The following is a 14,240-nucleotide window of genomic DNA, read 5'->3' as shown; positions in this document are numbered from 1 at the left end:
ATTGCTGCTTCCATTTAGCTAATAACTTCTTAACATCATATCTATCTTTGCAGGCAAAAATTTCGTTAGCAAATGCTTCATCCATAACATAGCCCTCAGGCACAACAGGTAATTCATACTTCTTAGGGGAAGAGTCTTCATCATCACTTTCATAAATATTATCAATAATTTCATTCTCTCTAGCCCTAGCAAGTTGTTCATCAAGAAATTCACCAAGTGGCACACTAGTATCAAGCATAGAACTAGTTTCATCATAAGTATCATGCATAGCAGAAGTGGCTTCATCAATAACATGCGACATATCAGAACGAATAGCAGAAGCAGGTTTAGGTGTCGCAAGCTTACTCAAAACAGAAGGTGAATCAAGTGCAGAGCTAGATGGCAGTTCCTTACCTCCCCTCGTAGTTGAGGGATAAATTTTTGTTTTCGCGTCTTTCAAGTTCTTCATAGTGACTAGCAGATATAAATCCCAAGTGACTCAAAGAATAGAGCTATGCTCCCCGGCAACGGCGCCAGAAAATAGTCTTGATAACCCACAAGTATAGGGGATCGCAACAGTTTTCGAGGGTAGAGTATTCAACCCAAATTTATTGATTCGACACAAGGGTAGCCAAAGAATATTCTCAAGTATTAGCAGTTGAGTTTTCAATTCAACCACACCTGGATAACTTAGTATCTGCAGCAAAGTATTTAGTAGCAAAGTAATATGATAGTAGTGGTAACGGTAACAAAAGTAACGGTAGCAAAAGTATTATTTTTGGTGTTTTGTAGTGATTGTAACAGTAGCAACGGAAAAGTAAATAAGCGGAGAACAATGTATGAAAAGCTCGTAGGCATTGGATCGGTGATGGAGAATTATGCCGGATGCGGTTCATCATGTAACAATTATAACATAGGGTGACACAGAACTAGCTCCAATTCATCAATGTAATGTAGGCATGTATTCCGAATATAGTCATACGTGCTTATGGAAAAGAACTTGCATGACATCTTTTGTCCTACCCTCCCGTGGCAGCGGGGTCATATTGGAAACTAAGGGATATTAAGGCCTCCTTTTAATAGAGTACCGGAACAAAGCACTAGCACATAGTGAATACATGAACTCCTCAAACTATGGTCATCACCGGGAGTGTTCCCGATTATTGTCACTTCGGGGTTGCCGGATCATAACACATAGTAGGTGACTATAGACTTGCAAGATAGGATCAAGAACTCACATATATTCAAGAAAACATAATAGGTTCAGATCTGAAATCATGGCACTCGGGCCCTAGTGACAAGCATTAAGCATAGCAAAGTCATAGCAACATCAATCACAAAACATAGTGGATACTAGGGATCAAACCCTAAAAAAACTAACTCGATTACATGATAGATCTCATCCAACCCATCACCGTCCAGCAAGCCTACGATGGAATTACTCACGCACGGCGGTGAGCATCATGAAATTGGTGATGGAGGATGGTTGATGATGACGATGGCGACGGATTCCCCTCTCCAGAGCCCCGAACGGACTCCAGATCAGCCCTCCCGAGAGATTTTAGGGCTTGGCGGCGGCTCCGTATCGTAAAACGCGATGAATCCTTCTCTCTAATTTTTTCTCCCCGAAAGTGAATATATGGAGTTGGAGTTGAGGTCGGTGGAGCGTCAGGGGGCCCACGAGGCAAGGGGCGCGCCCCCACCCTCGTGGACAGGGTGTGGGCCCCCTGACGTGGATTTTTCTTCCAGTATTTTTCTTATTTTCCAAATAGATGTTACGTGGAGTTTCAGGTCATTCCGAGAACTTTTGTTTCTGCACATAAATAACACCATGGAAAGTCTGCTGAAAACAGCGTTAGTCCGGGTTAGTTCCATTCAAATCATGCAAGTTAGAGTCCAAAACAAGGGCAAAAGTGTTTGGAAAAGTAGATACGAAGGAGACGTATCAACGACCGTCTGTGTCCATGCGGTAAGTACACGTGGTGACGGAGCCCCTTGCAGTAAGGCGTAGTCCAGCTGAGCCTTCTTCATCAGGCTCGATACCACAACTCACAGATAGGTTCTTTGGCAATTTCTAAACAAGAAAAACATATCAATTAATAAATAGCCTCGCACATACTCTTGCAAATATATTTCTATTAAGTATAAATTTCTACATTATCAAAAACACAGTACTACACATTTGTACTAATTAAGCATGAATTCTACTAATAAGTATATATGGATTATCTACACTATTAATAGTTCCTTGGATTCTACACTAATAAGCATGTGATCAGACTCTACACTAAAGCATATCATCGACTAGATTCCACACAGCATATCATTCGACTCTACACTAAGCATATCATCGGATTCACTAAGCATATCATCGGATAATTTGCATTTGTAAGTATAACAATAAAGCATATATATATCATCAAATTACTACAATCAGTATAACATACCATTTCATGCCGATCGACCATGGTACTTGTCAGGCGGGTCACGAATGGCACCCCGACAAAGTCATCATGTGGCGGAATTATGTCCCATAGGTTGCACACCTCCTCCTCGCTCAGCCTCATTCTTTGAGCTACGATGGCTTCATGAAGTGGGTTCTCATCATCTTCATCGAGTGGGTCCTCATTATCTTCATCATCTTCGCCATCTTCATCATCTTCGTCATCTTCATCATCTTCATCATCTTCCACCAGGTTGATATAAATGACAGCCAGCTTGGGTCTTTCTTCTCTGAAGGAGAAGCTGATCAACTCACCACCAGTAAGACGCATGCGGGCGAGGAAACGGGCCCATCCATCTCCTCCAATCTGTGACATATTGCGTCCTTTCTCGACCTCCATAGTGTACGGCCCCCAGGAGCCTGAAATGTCACAGTGTCTCCTGTCAGCTTGTTGAATGTCAACCTCACATTGCACGGGACGATCTGTGTAAAAAAAGCAAAATGACACAATGCAGTAATGCCAACACTAAAAATAAAATAGTTGTTACATTTCATATAATTTCTTACCGCCGCATGACGAAAACTCGGTTGGAAGTAGATGCCGAACAACTTGCCAGTTGTAAGGCTGCTAGCGCACATTGACTTGCACAATCGACATGGTGGTGGTGGTGGTGGCACCATTTTCCTAAAGCAATATGAGCAAGGATTAACGATCCACTTCACAGGAAAGAAAAATAATTGTTAAATCAAAATGTTCTATAAATCAACTAGCCTATTAAATCAACTTGCCTACTAAATCAACTAAATCAAAATGTTCTACAAATCAACTAGCCTACTAGATCAACTTGCCTACTAAATCAACTAAATCAAAATGTTCTAAATCAACTAAATCAACTAGCCTACTAAATCAACTAAATCATATGAACTAAATCAAAATGTTGCATACGAACTAGCCTACTAAATCAAAATGTAGCAGGGAGGAGGGGTTGTGGATGGAGGAGGGAGGAGGAAGAAGGAGGGGCGACTGGAGGAGGGAGGAGAGTGTAGGATGGAGGAGGAAGGCGGAGCGAGGAGGGGCCAGCCGGCGGCGAGTCGAGGGAGGACGGAGGAGGAGGGCGGTACCGAGTCCAGCGAGGAGGAGGAGTTGACGGCGACGCAGAGGGAAGAGGGGTAGGCGACGACGGCTGGCGGGGGCGACGGCGGCCAGCGGGGGAGGACCGGCGCGCGAGGGGGTTGAGGGGGAGATGCAGTGAGTGTGAGTGTGGATCAGATAGAGGAGAGCGTGGGGGTGGGAGATAGCTAGTTTTAGCAGTAGCGCTCTAAAGGTAAAGGCGCTACTGCTAAACTACCTAGCAGTAGCGCGCTCCGAATTAACGCGCTGCTGCTAGAACTAGCTTCACGGCGGGGTCGTGGGAATTATAGTAGTAGCGCGGCTTAGAGGAGGCGCGCTACTGCTACGTTTAGTTCAGCAGCGAGTACTGCCAGAGCGCGTTACTGCTACATTGCAGCAGCGCCTTAATTTAAAACTCGCTGCTGGTAAGATCCTGTGTATAAGCTTTTCCCTAGTAGTGCTATCGGAGAGAAGAGGAAAAGATTTGCCCAAGAGCAAGAAAGTGTTAGGAAGGATGTGGAGCGTGCCTTTGGTGTTCTGCAATCTCGATGGGGCATTGTTCGGTATCCTGCTAGAACTTGGAGCACCAAGAAGTTATGGGAGGTGATGACTGCTCGTGTGATCATGCACAATATGATCGTAGAGGATGAGTGTATGGAACGTATTTACGATCAAGTTTCAGTCTCAAGGTGAGAATGTTGTGCCTGAGCATGGAGGAGGAGCGACAACATTTGCACAGTTCACCCAATTTCATCATGAAATGCGTGATTGGGAAACTCACATGCAACTGCAAAATGATTTGGTTGAGCATACGTGGGCTCATGTTGGCAACCAATAGATGTATATTTTTTAAATGTATTTGAGACAATTTAATTTTTATTCTATGCTAAATTTATTTGGTTGTGAAACTATGCTATCTTTGTTTGCTTGTGATACTATGCAAAATGTGTGTATATTTGTTCAAAAACGGCGGCAAGCCAACCACGCAGAAAAATATGGGTCGGCGCGTTGGGTGCATTGCCGACCAAAATTATAAAGAGGGCGGACGCCGAGCGGGCGGCCGACCCAAACGGACAAAAAGCAGACAAAATTGCCGTTCGTTTGGGTCGGCGCATTGGAGTTGCTCTTATGTTCTAGGGGCTGCCCCTGCCCGCCTATTTATATATAGAGCCCTGGGTCGCAATTTGGGGAGGGGCCTCCGCAAAGCCGGTTTGGATCATGAGGAAGAGTCCTTCTCGGATTCCAGTATCAAACACCACGAACCTTGGTGTTTTCGTAAACGGCGTGGACTCCGGCGTCTGGCCCAGGGGTAAACGCGTCAGACCCTGGCGTGTAGCCGAGGGGTAAACGCCATGGTCTGACCCCTCCCCTCAAGCAACTCCTTGGTGCACCGACCTATGGCTTCGTGGGCCTTACTCCTTGGCCCAACCAAGGTGTCCTCGCACCAGGGACCCTTTGGATTTACCCGGAAGGTTCCGTAACCTTCTAGACATTACCAAAAGTTCTAGGACATGCCCGGTGATGGTGTCCTGGACTAGGGGTACTCACCACGTCGTCTCCCGACCAGCTGGATCGGGCCGAGGACCCCCATGGCGGTTCACTCATGGGCCAGTTCGGACAGCCCATGGCGCATACAAGGGATATTCCACAAGACTTGATGATCAAGATAAGGACTCCTCTCCACCTATGTATTCGACTAGGGCTCTTGTTATCCTAGGCCTCCGGTATGTTATATAAGCCGAGGCTAGGCTAGTCGATAGAGGATCATGACATTATTCATCGTACCCTCAGGTTTAGACCACAACATACGATCTCGAGGTAGATCAACTCTTGTAACCCCAATACTCATCAAAGTCAATCAAGCAGCATGTAGGGTATTATCTCTTCGAGAGAGCCCGAAGCTGGGTAAAATCCCATGTCCATGTTACCGTCGATCCTAAGACACACAGCTTGGGACCCCCTACCCGAGACCTGTCGGTTTTGACACCGACACCCGGGACCTCCCACAGCATTTATGGAACTCTTTTGGAACTCTCTCGAAATATTTATTATGTTCTCAAAACTATTCCAAGAGTATTTTATCATAACTCTCACTCTACTAACACTCAACAGATCATACTACCCTTAAGCTTGCGACCCTGTAGGTTCGGTAAAACATAGTCATGAACGAAACCCCGTTTCATTCAGTGACCAATAACGGAACCGTGGACCTCCATATTGATCCCTATGAATACATGAATAGTATTTGCGTGAACCTTTGGTTATCATGTATTATTCCCTTTGCTTCGTGACACTTTACAAAGCCCGAGGTGTGATATATCGATATCCCCTTGAGTCATTGTCATGCTCACTATACCGGTCTAAGAAACTGACTTTTATTGTCATGCTCATTGTATCGGTATCCTCTTAAGGGCAGTCAGTTTCTTAGACCGGTATTCTGTGAGTGTGAGATGGGGGGAGGAAGAGCAGTCACACTAAAAGTACTAGTTATGTAATGGAGGCAACAAAGGCAGTAATAACCTGCCTTTTATTTGTGGGCACCGTAGAGCTCAAGTTAGCGAAATCAGCTTTGAATCTTTGTTTCCAGGATGGGATTGAAGGGATTACACCACTGAAGTAGTTTGTTGCGCTCTTTCCAAAGGTTCCGAGCAACTACTAGGAAGATGTTGATAAGCATCTCTCGAGGGTGTAGCTCCTTTATCTGTCTAATGAGCTCAAGTCTATTATCATGTGTACTCCAATGAATGTTCAAGATTCACGAACATGCCCTGCTGAAGGTGCAATGGAAGAATAAGTGCTGCATAGTTTCTTCTATATGCCACCCGCCACACTGCGGGCAGTCTAGATTATCACCAATATTATAATGCCTCCTTTTGAGCATGTTTCGAGTTAAGACGGTTAGATAGCAGGAGCCAACCAAATACTTTGATATTGGGTATGAGTTTGGATTTTCACATCCATTTTAACGCTTCACGTGCAAGTACATCTCTGAAGTAGAAGCTGTAATATGCAGTGGTCCGAAAGACTGCAGCTCCCCGAATATAAGTCTAGATATCATGTGATCGACCGGAGATGTCAACATTGATCACTTCATTTTGCATTTGTTTTACTTCCTCGTGGGCTTGCACAGATAAAGGGAGTTGAAAGAGAACATGCAAGTCAGTGGTAAGGAGGAATTCCCTAACAATGCGTCCTCGACGGTGGTGTAGGAGTATGCTTGAGGGAAGGACTCTGAGACTTCTTTCTTGGCATGTTGGTGTCGGCAACTTCGAGACTTCATCCTTGATGGTGCTCTTCGAGTATCAAATTCCATGTTCCGGGTGAAATCTTTAGGCCTAATCTTCACTAGTTGTACTTGATAGTGGTGGTTTTGCTCCCTTGTTGAATGTGCTGTCTGGAGTTTGTCTGGACTTCCTCTCCTGGGTGAAAACCCATTATATTAACTATGTGTTTGGATCCGAGTCCAAGGACGACATCATTCATGCACATTTTCATTTAAAAGGCATCGCTATTAGGGAAACTTATCTCTTCTTTTTTCCGTTCGGAAGAGCTCTCGTCCCGGTTTCTCTAAAAAAAATGATAAACAAGCTCATGTCAGTGCGTTTGGGAAACTTCTAATAATTCGAGTGTTGTCAACACGGTGGTAGTTACTGATGTTTTATCACAATGAGTCGGCCTTGCCAAATTCTTTCTTTATATTTGTTTATTGGTTGTGTGCGTCTTAGCCATGCAAAGGTGAGCTGTGGGTTTAGCTCCTTGAAGCACTACGACGATTCAATGAAAACGCCCTCTATCTCCTTGAGTCCCAATTGCTCGAACCAGATGGCCGTAATTTGGCGCCATAGCGATTCATGGTCACCGATGCCTCGCTTGTGCCTTCCGCGTCCAGATAACTGGGAGAAACACAGGACCCATTCAATAGTAACCACTGTCTGTCCATTCGAGCCTTCACTTCGTCACGCGCCTACCAACCGTCGAACCCCATCCTTCACTAGTTCACTGTGTTAAGCAAGCAGGAAGTTGCCTCTTGTTTAACACGGCAAAGCCAAAAGCCCCCACACGCCCACCACCACCAGGAGAAAAGTCTCATGACGCTATCAACGCCACTTAATTTAATCCTCCACGTACGGTCCCATCGTCACCAGCTGTTTGTACACCGGCATCCCGACCGCTGTCTTGAGCGCGTTCATACAACTTCCAAGCTCCAGCACAGCACATACCTATAAATACGTCTCACACACTCCGCAGATTGCAACAGCAAACACTCTCACTCAAGCTCAAGCATCTCGCACCTAGCTCACACTCCTCGCTAAGCTCAAGCACCAAGCTCGACTGCTCCATAAGGAAGCGCCGACCACTCTGCCGGTTGCCATGGGCATGGGCCTTGAGATCTCGAGCTCCTTCCCTTCCTCTTCCAACGAGAACGCGTTGGTGGCCAAGCGCCCGGCGGGGCGCACCAAGTTCCGCGAGACGCGGCACCCGGTGTACCGCGGCGTGCGGCGCCGGGGCAACGCCCAACGGTGGGTCTGCGAGGTGCGCGTCCCTGGCAAGCGCGGCGCTCGGCTCTGGCTCGGGACGTACGCCACAGCCGAGATCGCAGCGCGCGCCAACGACGCCGCCATGCTCGCCCTGGGCGGCCGCTCCGCCGCGCGTCTCAACTTCCCGGACTCCGCGTGGCTGCTCGCCGTGCCGTCCGCGCACTCCGATCTCGCCGACGTCCGGCGCGCGGCGGTCGAGGCCGTCGCGGATTTGCAGCGACGGGAGGCTGCCGGTGGGTCCATCACCGCCACCGCCACCGCCGAGGAGACCTCCTGTGGCGCTCCTGCGGAATCCTCGTCTGAGTCTGACGATGCCGGTTCGTCAGAGACGTCGAAACCTTCTGGCAATGGAGACTTCGCGCTGCCGGGCGGAATGGACGTCGAAATGTTCAGTCGGCTTGACTTGTTCCCGGAAATGGACTTCGGCTCGTACTACGCGAGCCTCGCGGAGGCGCTGCTGATGGACCCGCCGCCGGTGGCGACCGGCACCGGGGCGTACTGGGATAACGGAGAGTGCGGCGAGGGGGCAACTGATTTCGCCCTCTGGAGCTATTAGCATATTCTGCTTTGCTTTGACTCTGTAGTCTTTATTTTTTCCTTCGCAAAGTTTTCCAATTTCGGGAGAGGACTCTGTAGGCCATAGCTAGCAAATTGAAGCTGCTTGCAATCGAGAATTCATTATGAAACAGTTTTATGCCACTGTTTATACTCCGGTTCTTCTCTAAATTAAGACGTAGTACACGCAGTTTGAAGCTGTAAAAAGGAGCACAAAAAGGAGAAATACCCTTTGGCTCCCGCATGTATATACACCCTATATGGGGTATTTTTTTAAATAATTAAATAAAGAGTTAAAATAGTTAAAAAGTATTTTTAGATTAAACTTGACTTACTTGCACACTAGTATATAAATTTTCACAATATAAAAACCGACGTTGACTTCACAGCGAAAAGGACAAAATTTATTTGCTATTATAGGTCACTATTCACGCTATTTTGATCAAAAAATTGTCTTTTTTGAAAAGAAGTCAAAGAGGAATTTTCTTTTTGTGAAACTTTTCTCACTAGTATAATGAATGGTCAAGTTTATTTCAAAAATACTTTCAGAAAATTTTGACTTTTTGTTGAATTGCTAAAAAAAATTCATATAGGGTACATATGTACCAAGGAACCAAACATTCCCCTCCCACAAAAAGAACAAATCGAAGCAGATACGGTAGTACAACGAGAGGCGAGACGGCTTGCAATGGGTTCCAGAAAAAGGAAATATTCCTTCATGCAGCATGAGCTCAAGAGGCAAAGCAGAACCAGACGAGAGGGAGGCAACTTTCAGTCGATGTTAACCCTTGTTTGCAACGAGCAATCCAGAAGATGCGGTCCGATGTCATGTCTCCCATACGTCGATAACGTGTGGTCACTCGGGTTGATCTGGTCACGGGCCCAACAGGTTAGAGCGACGAGAGCTCTGAATCTTCTCGGTGTGTCACCTTCACTCACAGGTTCACTTTCAGCGGGACTAAGATGGTGAGGCAGCAGCACACTCGCACGCGGGGAGCCGGCGGGTGTTCTTCCGATATCTTTTGTAGGATGTGACTTGTCCTTTTAGCTAGATATTTAGACGTGTAGTGATACTTGCTGAGTACTGACTATGTTAGGAACCCACTCACGAATCACTCGAATTACTCCATTACAGGAAGATTAAGCTCAGATACAGAGATTGGGGAAGGAGGAAGGAGGAAGTACAGGAGGTAGGGGAAGAGGAGGCCGCCGTTGCCGTTTCTGATCCAAGCCCGGATAACCTTTCGCTGCTGCTCTCCCGTGAATACTTGTAGTCAGCCCTCGGAGTGGTAACCCGTCAGGCCCGGCCCATATGCTGGTGGGCTCGCTGCTTCGGCTGCCCGCTTTGTGCTGCAGCCGAAGTATTTTGGGTCGCTGACAGACTAGCGCGTGTGCACAATACGTAATTCCAAACTTGTTTCCATTCGGTGTAAAGGATTTCACAGGATTTGCATAACGTGACAATTTTCTGCTTTTTTTGCGCAACGTGACAATTTTCGCCTCCAGTCATGGCAAATCCAATAGAGTTGACATGGCAATTTATTAGTTGGTTTGGCATGGTATATGTTTGACGTTCGCTGGAAAAACGCTCCCTGGGAACATCCCCGAGATATTGCTGTCCAAACTATATCAACTGGAGCCACTTGATGGGTTCTACGTTTTCTCCTATGGTGCAATCAAGGATCAATTTCAGTTTGCTATATTAAGATTAGCAAGAATCAAAGAAGGGATGCTTTCTCAGGGTGAGTGTTGACGTACGTCTATAAACGTCTCCGTTTGTATTGTGTTTCTAAACAGGAGAAATGAGTTGACATATATCTCCTCGAACTGGCAAAACTTTGAAGGCCAAATCATTTTAAATGTTTACAGCGAGAGCTGAATTCGTAAGTTCAGGTTCTTCTATTAATTATTTTTTCGGTATTATATATTATGTTCCATTTAATAAATTATTATATATAAACCAATTGTTAAATTATATATTATGTTCCATTTAATGACCATATTCGTAGATAAATGTCCCTACACCTAACTATGCAGCGGTACCATATTTGAGGTCATATTTGCCCGTGCACATACGGTGTCAGGGAGGCACACTTTGGTCGCCGACTTTCCTAAACGTATCACCCCTAGATTATGACGATAGAGTCGTATGACTACCAAACTTGGTGAGTCCACATCATGTGACAAAAAGAAATCAAGAAGAAGCAAGGACACATTCGACATCTCTTGAAACCCAGGATTTGTTTTATAGGATATCCAATCTAGGCATCCCGCCTGGATTGTTCACGAAAGAATCCAACGAGTTAACATCCAACCAACCGAAAACCTTATTGTGTTCCCCCATTGTAATATCCTTTGAAATAATCCCGAATAAGCAGTAGTCTAACTATCACCTATCTCAAGGGCCCGAACCTAGGTAAAATCCGTGTTTTGTGTTTGTTCTGTGGTTGCGTCCATTACCAAAAAATCTACATGCAACTATCGTATTGTTGTCAGATACTTTGCGAAGCCCCCTAATGTGGCGGTGGTGGGGTTGTCTCCCCCCAAGGAGGTGCTTTGAGAAGAGGGTTGTAGACTGAATCCTAACACAATTTTAGGTATAAGGGGCAACTCTAACACAGATCCCTTATTGGACATCACCAAATGTTCGTCCGCCATCCAACCATATTCATCAAATGTCCGTCCTTTGTCCAAGAGGGAGAGAGGACTCCAGACTCAGCTTGTAGCGTACGCAGATGTCCGGACTCTTTCAAAGCTCCCCTGATTTGATTCCGATTTGTAACATTTCAGAAGTCTGAATCGACATTTGGTGAATAATGTTAAAAGCATCATCTCATCCAAAAAAATTGATAGACCGCGTTGGAGTTGCCCTATATGTGGACTGTTGGAATACTCATGGCACCATGGTTGTCCATCTACTAAGGGCATCTCCAACGCCGACCCACAAATGTCTTTGGTATATGTCCATTTTTATATGCGGACGTGGTCCGTGGATATGATGCGGGAGTGAACCATCCAATGCTAATCACAAAGTATCCGGATGGGAAAAGAAAAAATAGGTAGGGATCATGCATGTGATGGGATATTTGTGGTTTAATGTCCGGTTGGGAGGAGAGAGCTGAGAGGGGACCATGCATGTGCGGTTGGGAGAAGAGAGAGAAAAGAGGGACCATGTGTTTGGTCAAGTGCATGTCCGGGCTCTGGCAAAATCCTCCACGTTTGTCTTTTGGATATCAGAATTTTCGTATATCCTAACTGCTGAGCGGACATATACAGGTTCCGTTGGATGAAAAAAATTGTCCGGACATATAGTGGAGGTTCGAGGGTCCGCCTCCGAGCCTCCGAGAGATCTTGAGAGCATCTACAGCCGGACGCCTCAAACCATCCCTCATACGCCCGCGGACACGCCCGATCTGTGATCGAACAGGAGAGAGAAGGAAAAGCGTGACCCAACCAGACTCCTAATATAATCCCTATATGCCAGGGCTGTCCGCGAACCCCATATCCATCTTAAACATGTTGAGGATATGAGTGCTCGCGGACGCGCCCGGGCATTCCGCCACATAGAACGCGACCCCACCCCGGACCACCTTTTCTTTTTCTGTATTCATTCTTTTATTTCTACTCTTCATCTCCACCAATCACGTGCAAATGATCGGACATATGATAATAAAAATAAGAAGTGTGGCTACGCGGGCGGTAAATAAGGGCTTAAACGGACACGCCTGGTCACTAACAGGCCGCGTCCGTGGGCGTACGAGGTGAAATTTGCTCATTGTTGGTGGAGATGCTCTAAGGCCCTTCACTCTCTGCTGGGTGCCGTATTTCTGCAAAGCGAGCCACCTACACACAGATTGCAACTGAAAAAATTTCAGCCCCTTTCTGCCTTCAGCCTCCGTAGACCTCGGGGAACCAGACGACCCCATTCAGCAGTGACTGCTGTCTTCTCTTTGCGGCCGATCAGCCGGCTGACCAATCAGGCAAGGCAATCACCGCTGCATCAACACTGTTAAGCCATCAGGAAGTTGCCTTTTTTGTTTAACATTAACACTGCAAAGCCAAAAGCCCCCACACGCCACACGCCCACCCGGAGAAAAGTCACACGACGCTATCACCCCGCAGTCCCTTTGTCACCAGCTGTCCGGACACCGCATCCCTACCGCCGTCCCAAGCGCGTTCATACGCTTCAACCTCCAGCATCACGCATACCTATAAATGAGTATCCCACACTCTCGCTCAAGCTCAACAAGCATCTCACAATTAGCTCACGGCCTCACACTCCTCACTGAGCTCAACCACCAAGCTCGACTGCTCAAGAAGAAGGCCACCTGCCAATCACCCAGCACTCTGCCGGTAGCCATGGACATGGGCCTTGAGGTCTCGAGCTCCTCCCCATCCTCCTCGTCGGTGTCGTCCTCGCCCGTGCACGCGGCGGGGCGGGCGTCGCTGGCCAAGCGCCCCGCGGGGCGCACCAAGTTCCGGGAGACGCGGCACCCGGTGTACCGCGGAGTGCGGCGCCGAGGCAACGCCGAACGGTGGGTCTGCGAGGTGCGCGTCCCCGGCAAGCGCGGCGCGAGGCTCTGGCTCGGGACGTACGCCACGGCTGAGGTCGCCGCGCGCGCGAACGACGCCGCCATGCTTGCCCTGGGCGGCCGCTCCGCCGCGTGCCTCAACTTCGCGGACTCCGCGTGGCTGCTCGCCGTGCCGCCCGCACTCTCCGACCTCGGCGACGTCCGGCGCGCGGCGGTCGAGGCCGTCGCGGATTTCCAGAGGCGAGAGGCTGCCAACGGCTCCCTCACCGCCACCGTCACCGAAGAGGCCTCCTGTGGCGCTCCTGAAGAATCGTCGTCTGAGTCTGACAGTGCCGGTTCGTCGGAGACGTCGGAACCTTCTGCCGATGCAGAGTTCGAGGTGCCTGTCGCAGTGGACACCGATATGTTCAGTAGGCTTGACTTGTTCCCGGAAATGGACCTGTGCTCGTACTACGCGAGCCTCGCGGAGGCGCTGCTCGTGGACCCGCCGTCGACGGTGGCCATCATCGACTCGTACTGGGACAACGGCGACGACGGAGCTGATGTCGCGCTCTGGAGCTACTAGCTAGTACTAGTGTCGATAATCCCCCCGAAAAAAAAAAAAAAAAAGTAGTGTACATAATTCTCAGCTGGCTTGTTTTGACTCTGTAGCTATTTTCCCCTGTTACAAAGTTTTCCTATTTTGGAAAAAGACTATGTACGTACTCTAGCTAATAAGCTGAAGCTGCTCCTAATTCGGCTCGATCTGGTCTCCGGCCCAACAGGTTAATGCATCGGGAGCTCTGAATCTTCTTGCCCAGATCTTTGTAGAGCCTGCGAGCAGTCATTTTTTCAGTGGGCGGGCACCGGGGTGCAGAGGCTGCCACACACTCACGCGGTGAGTGCTGCAGTCGCGCCCTGCACCTCCTTCCTAAATCCTCCTTGTGTTTGTGTTTAGATGCCTCACTTTAGCCGAATATTCATTTTGGAGCCCGAGCTCAGATGCTCCTGAAATCGACCCCGTTCGAACGCATGAGGATCTGTGCACGTCCTCGTATTTTATGGTCGTATATGCCATATATCGTGCAAAAAGTAGCCCAGCT

General features: G+C 47.7%; 2 protein-coding genes across 2 annotated transcripts; both read left to right on the top strand.

The window, feature by feature from the left end:
• The first annotated feature begins 7,798 nt into the window (after positions 1 to 7,798).
• LOC123125216 (dehydration-responsive element-binding protein 1H) lies at positions 7,799 to 8,927 on the top strand. The gene has a single exon (XM_044545743.1). It carries the CDS (start codon positions 7,905 to 7,907, stop codon positions 8,625 to 8,627), a length of 723 nt encoding a protein of 240 aa, XP_044401678.1. The 5' UTR covers positions 7,799 to 7,904; the 3' UTR covers positions 8,628 to 8,927.
• A 3,952-nt stretch (positions 8,928 to 12,879) lies between these two features.
• On the top strand, positions 12,880 to 13,900 carry LOC100037657 (dehydration-responsive element-binding protein 1H). The gene has a single exon (XM_044545742.1). The coding sequence runs from the start codon at positions 12,986 to 12,988 to the stop codon at positions 13,721 to 13,723; it is 738 nt and encodes a 245-aa protein (XP_044401677.1). The 5' UTR covers positions 12,880 to 12,985; the 3' UTR covers positions 13,724 to 13,900.
• Positions 13,901 to 14,240: the final 340 nt, after the last annotated feature.

Source organism: Triticum aestivum, chromosome 5D (assembly GCF_018294505.1).
Source record: "Triticum aestivum cultivar Chinese Spring chromosome 5D, IWGSC CS RefSeq v2.1, whole genome shotgun sequence".
In the NCBI taxonomy this organism is placed as follows: Eukaryota; Viridiplantae; Streptophyta; class Magnoliopsida; order Poales; family Poaceae; genus Triticum; species Triticum aestivum.
Note: the sequence above shows the minus strand (reverse complement) of the source record. Positions and strands in the feature narration are given on the sequence as shown.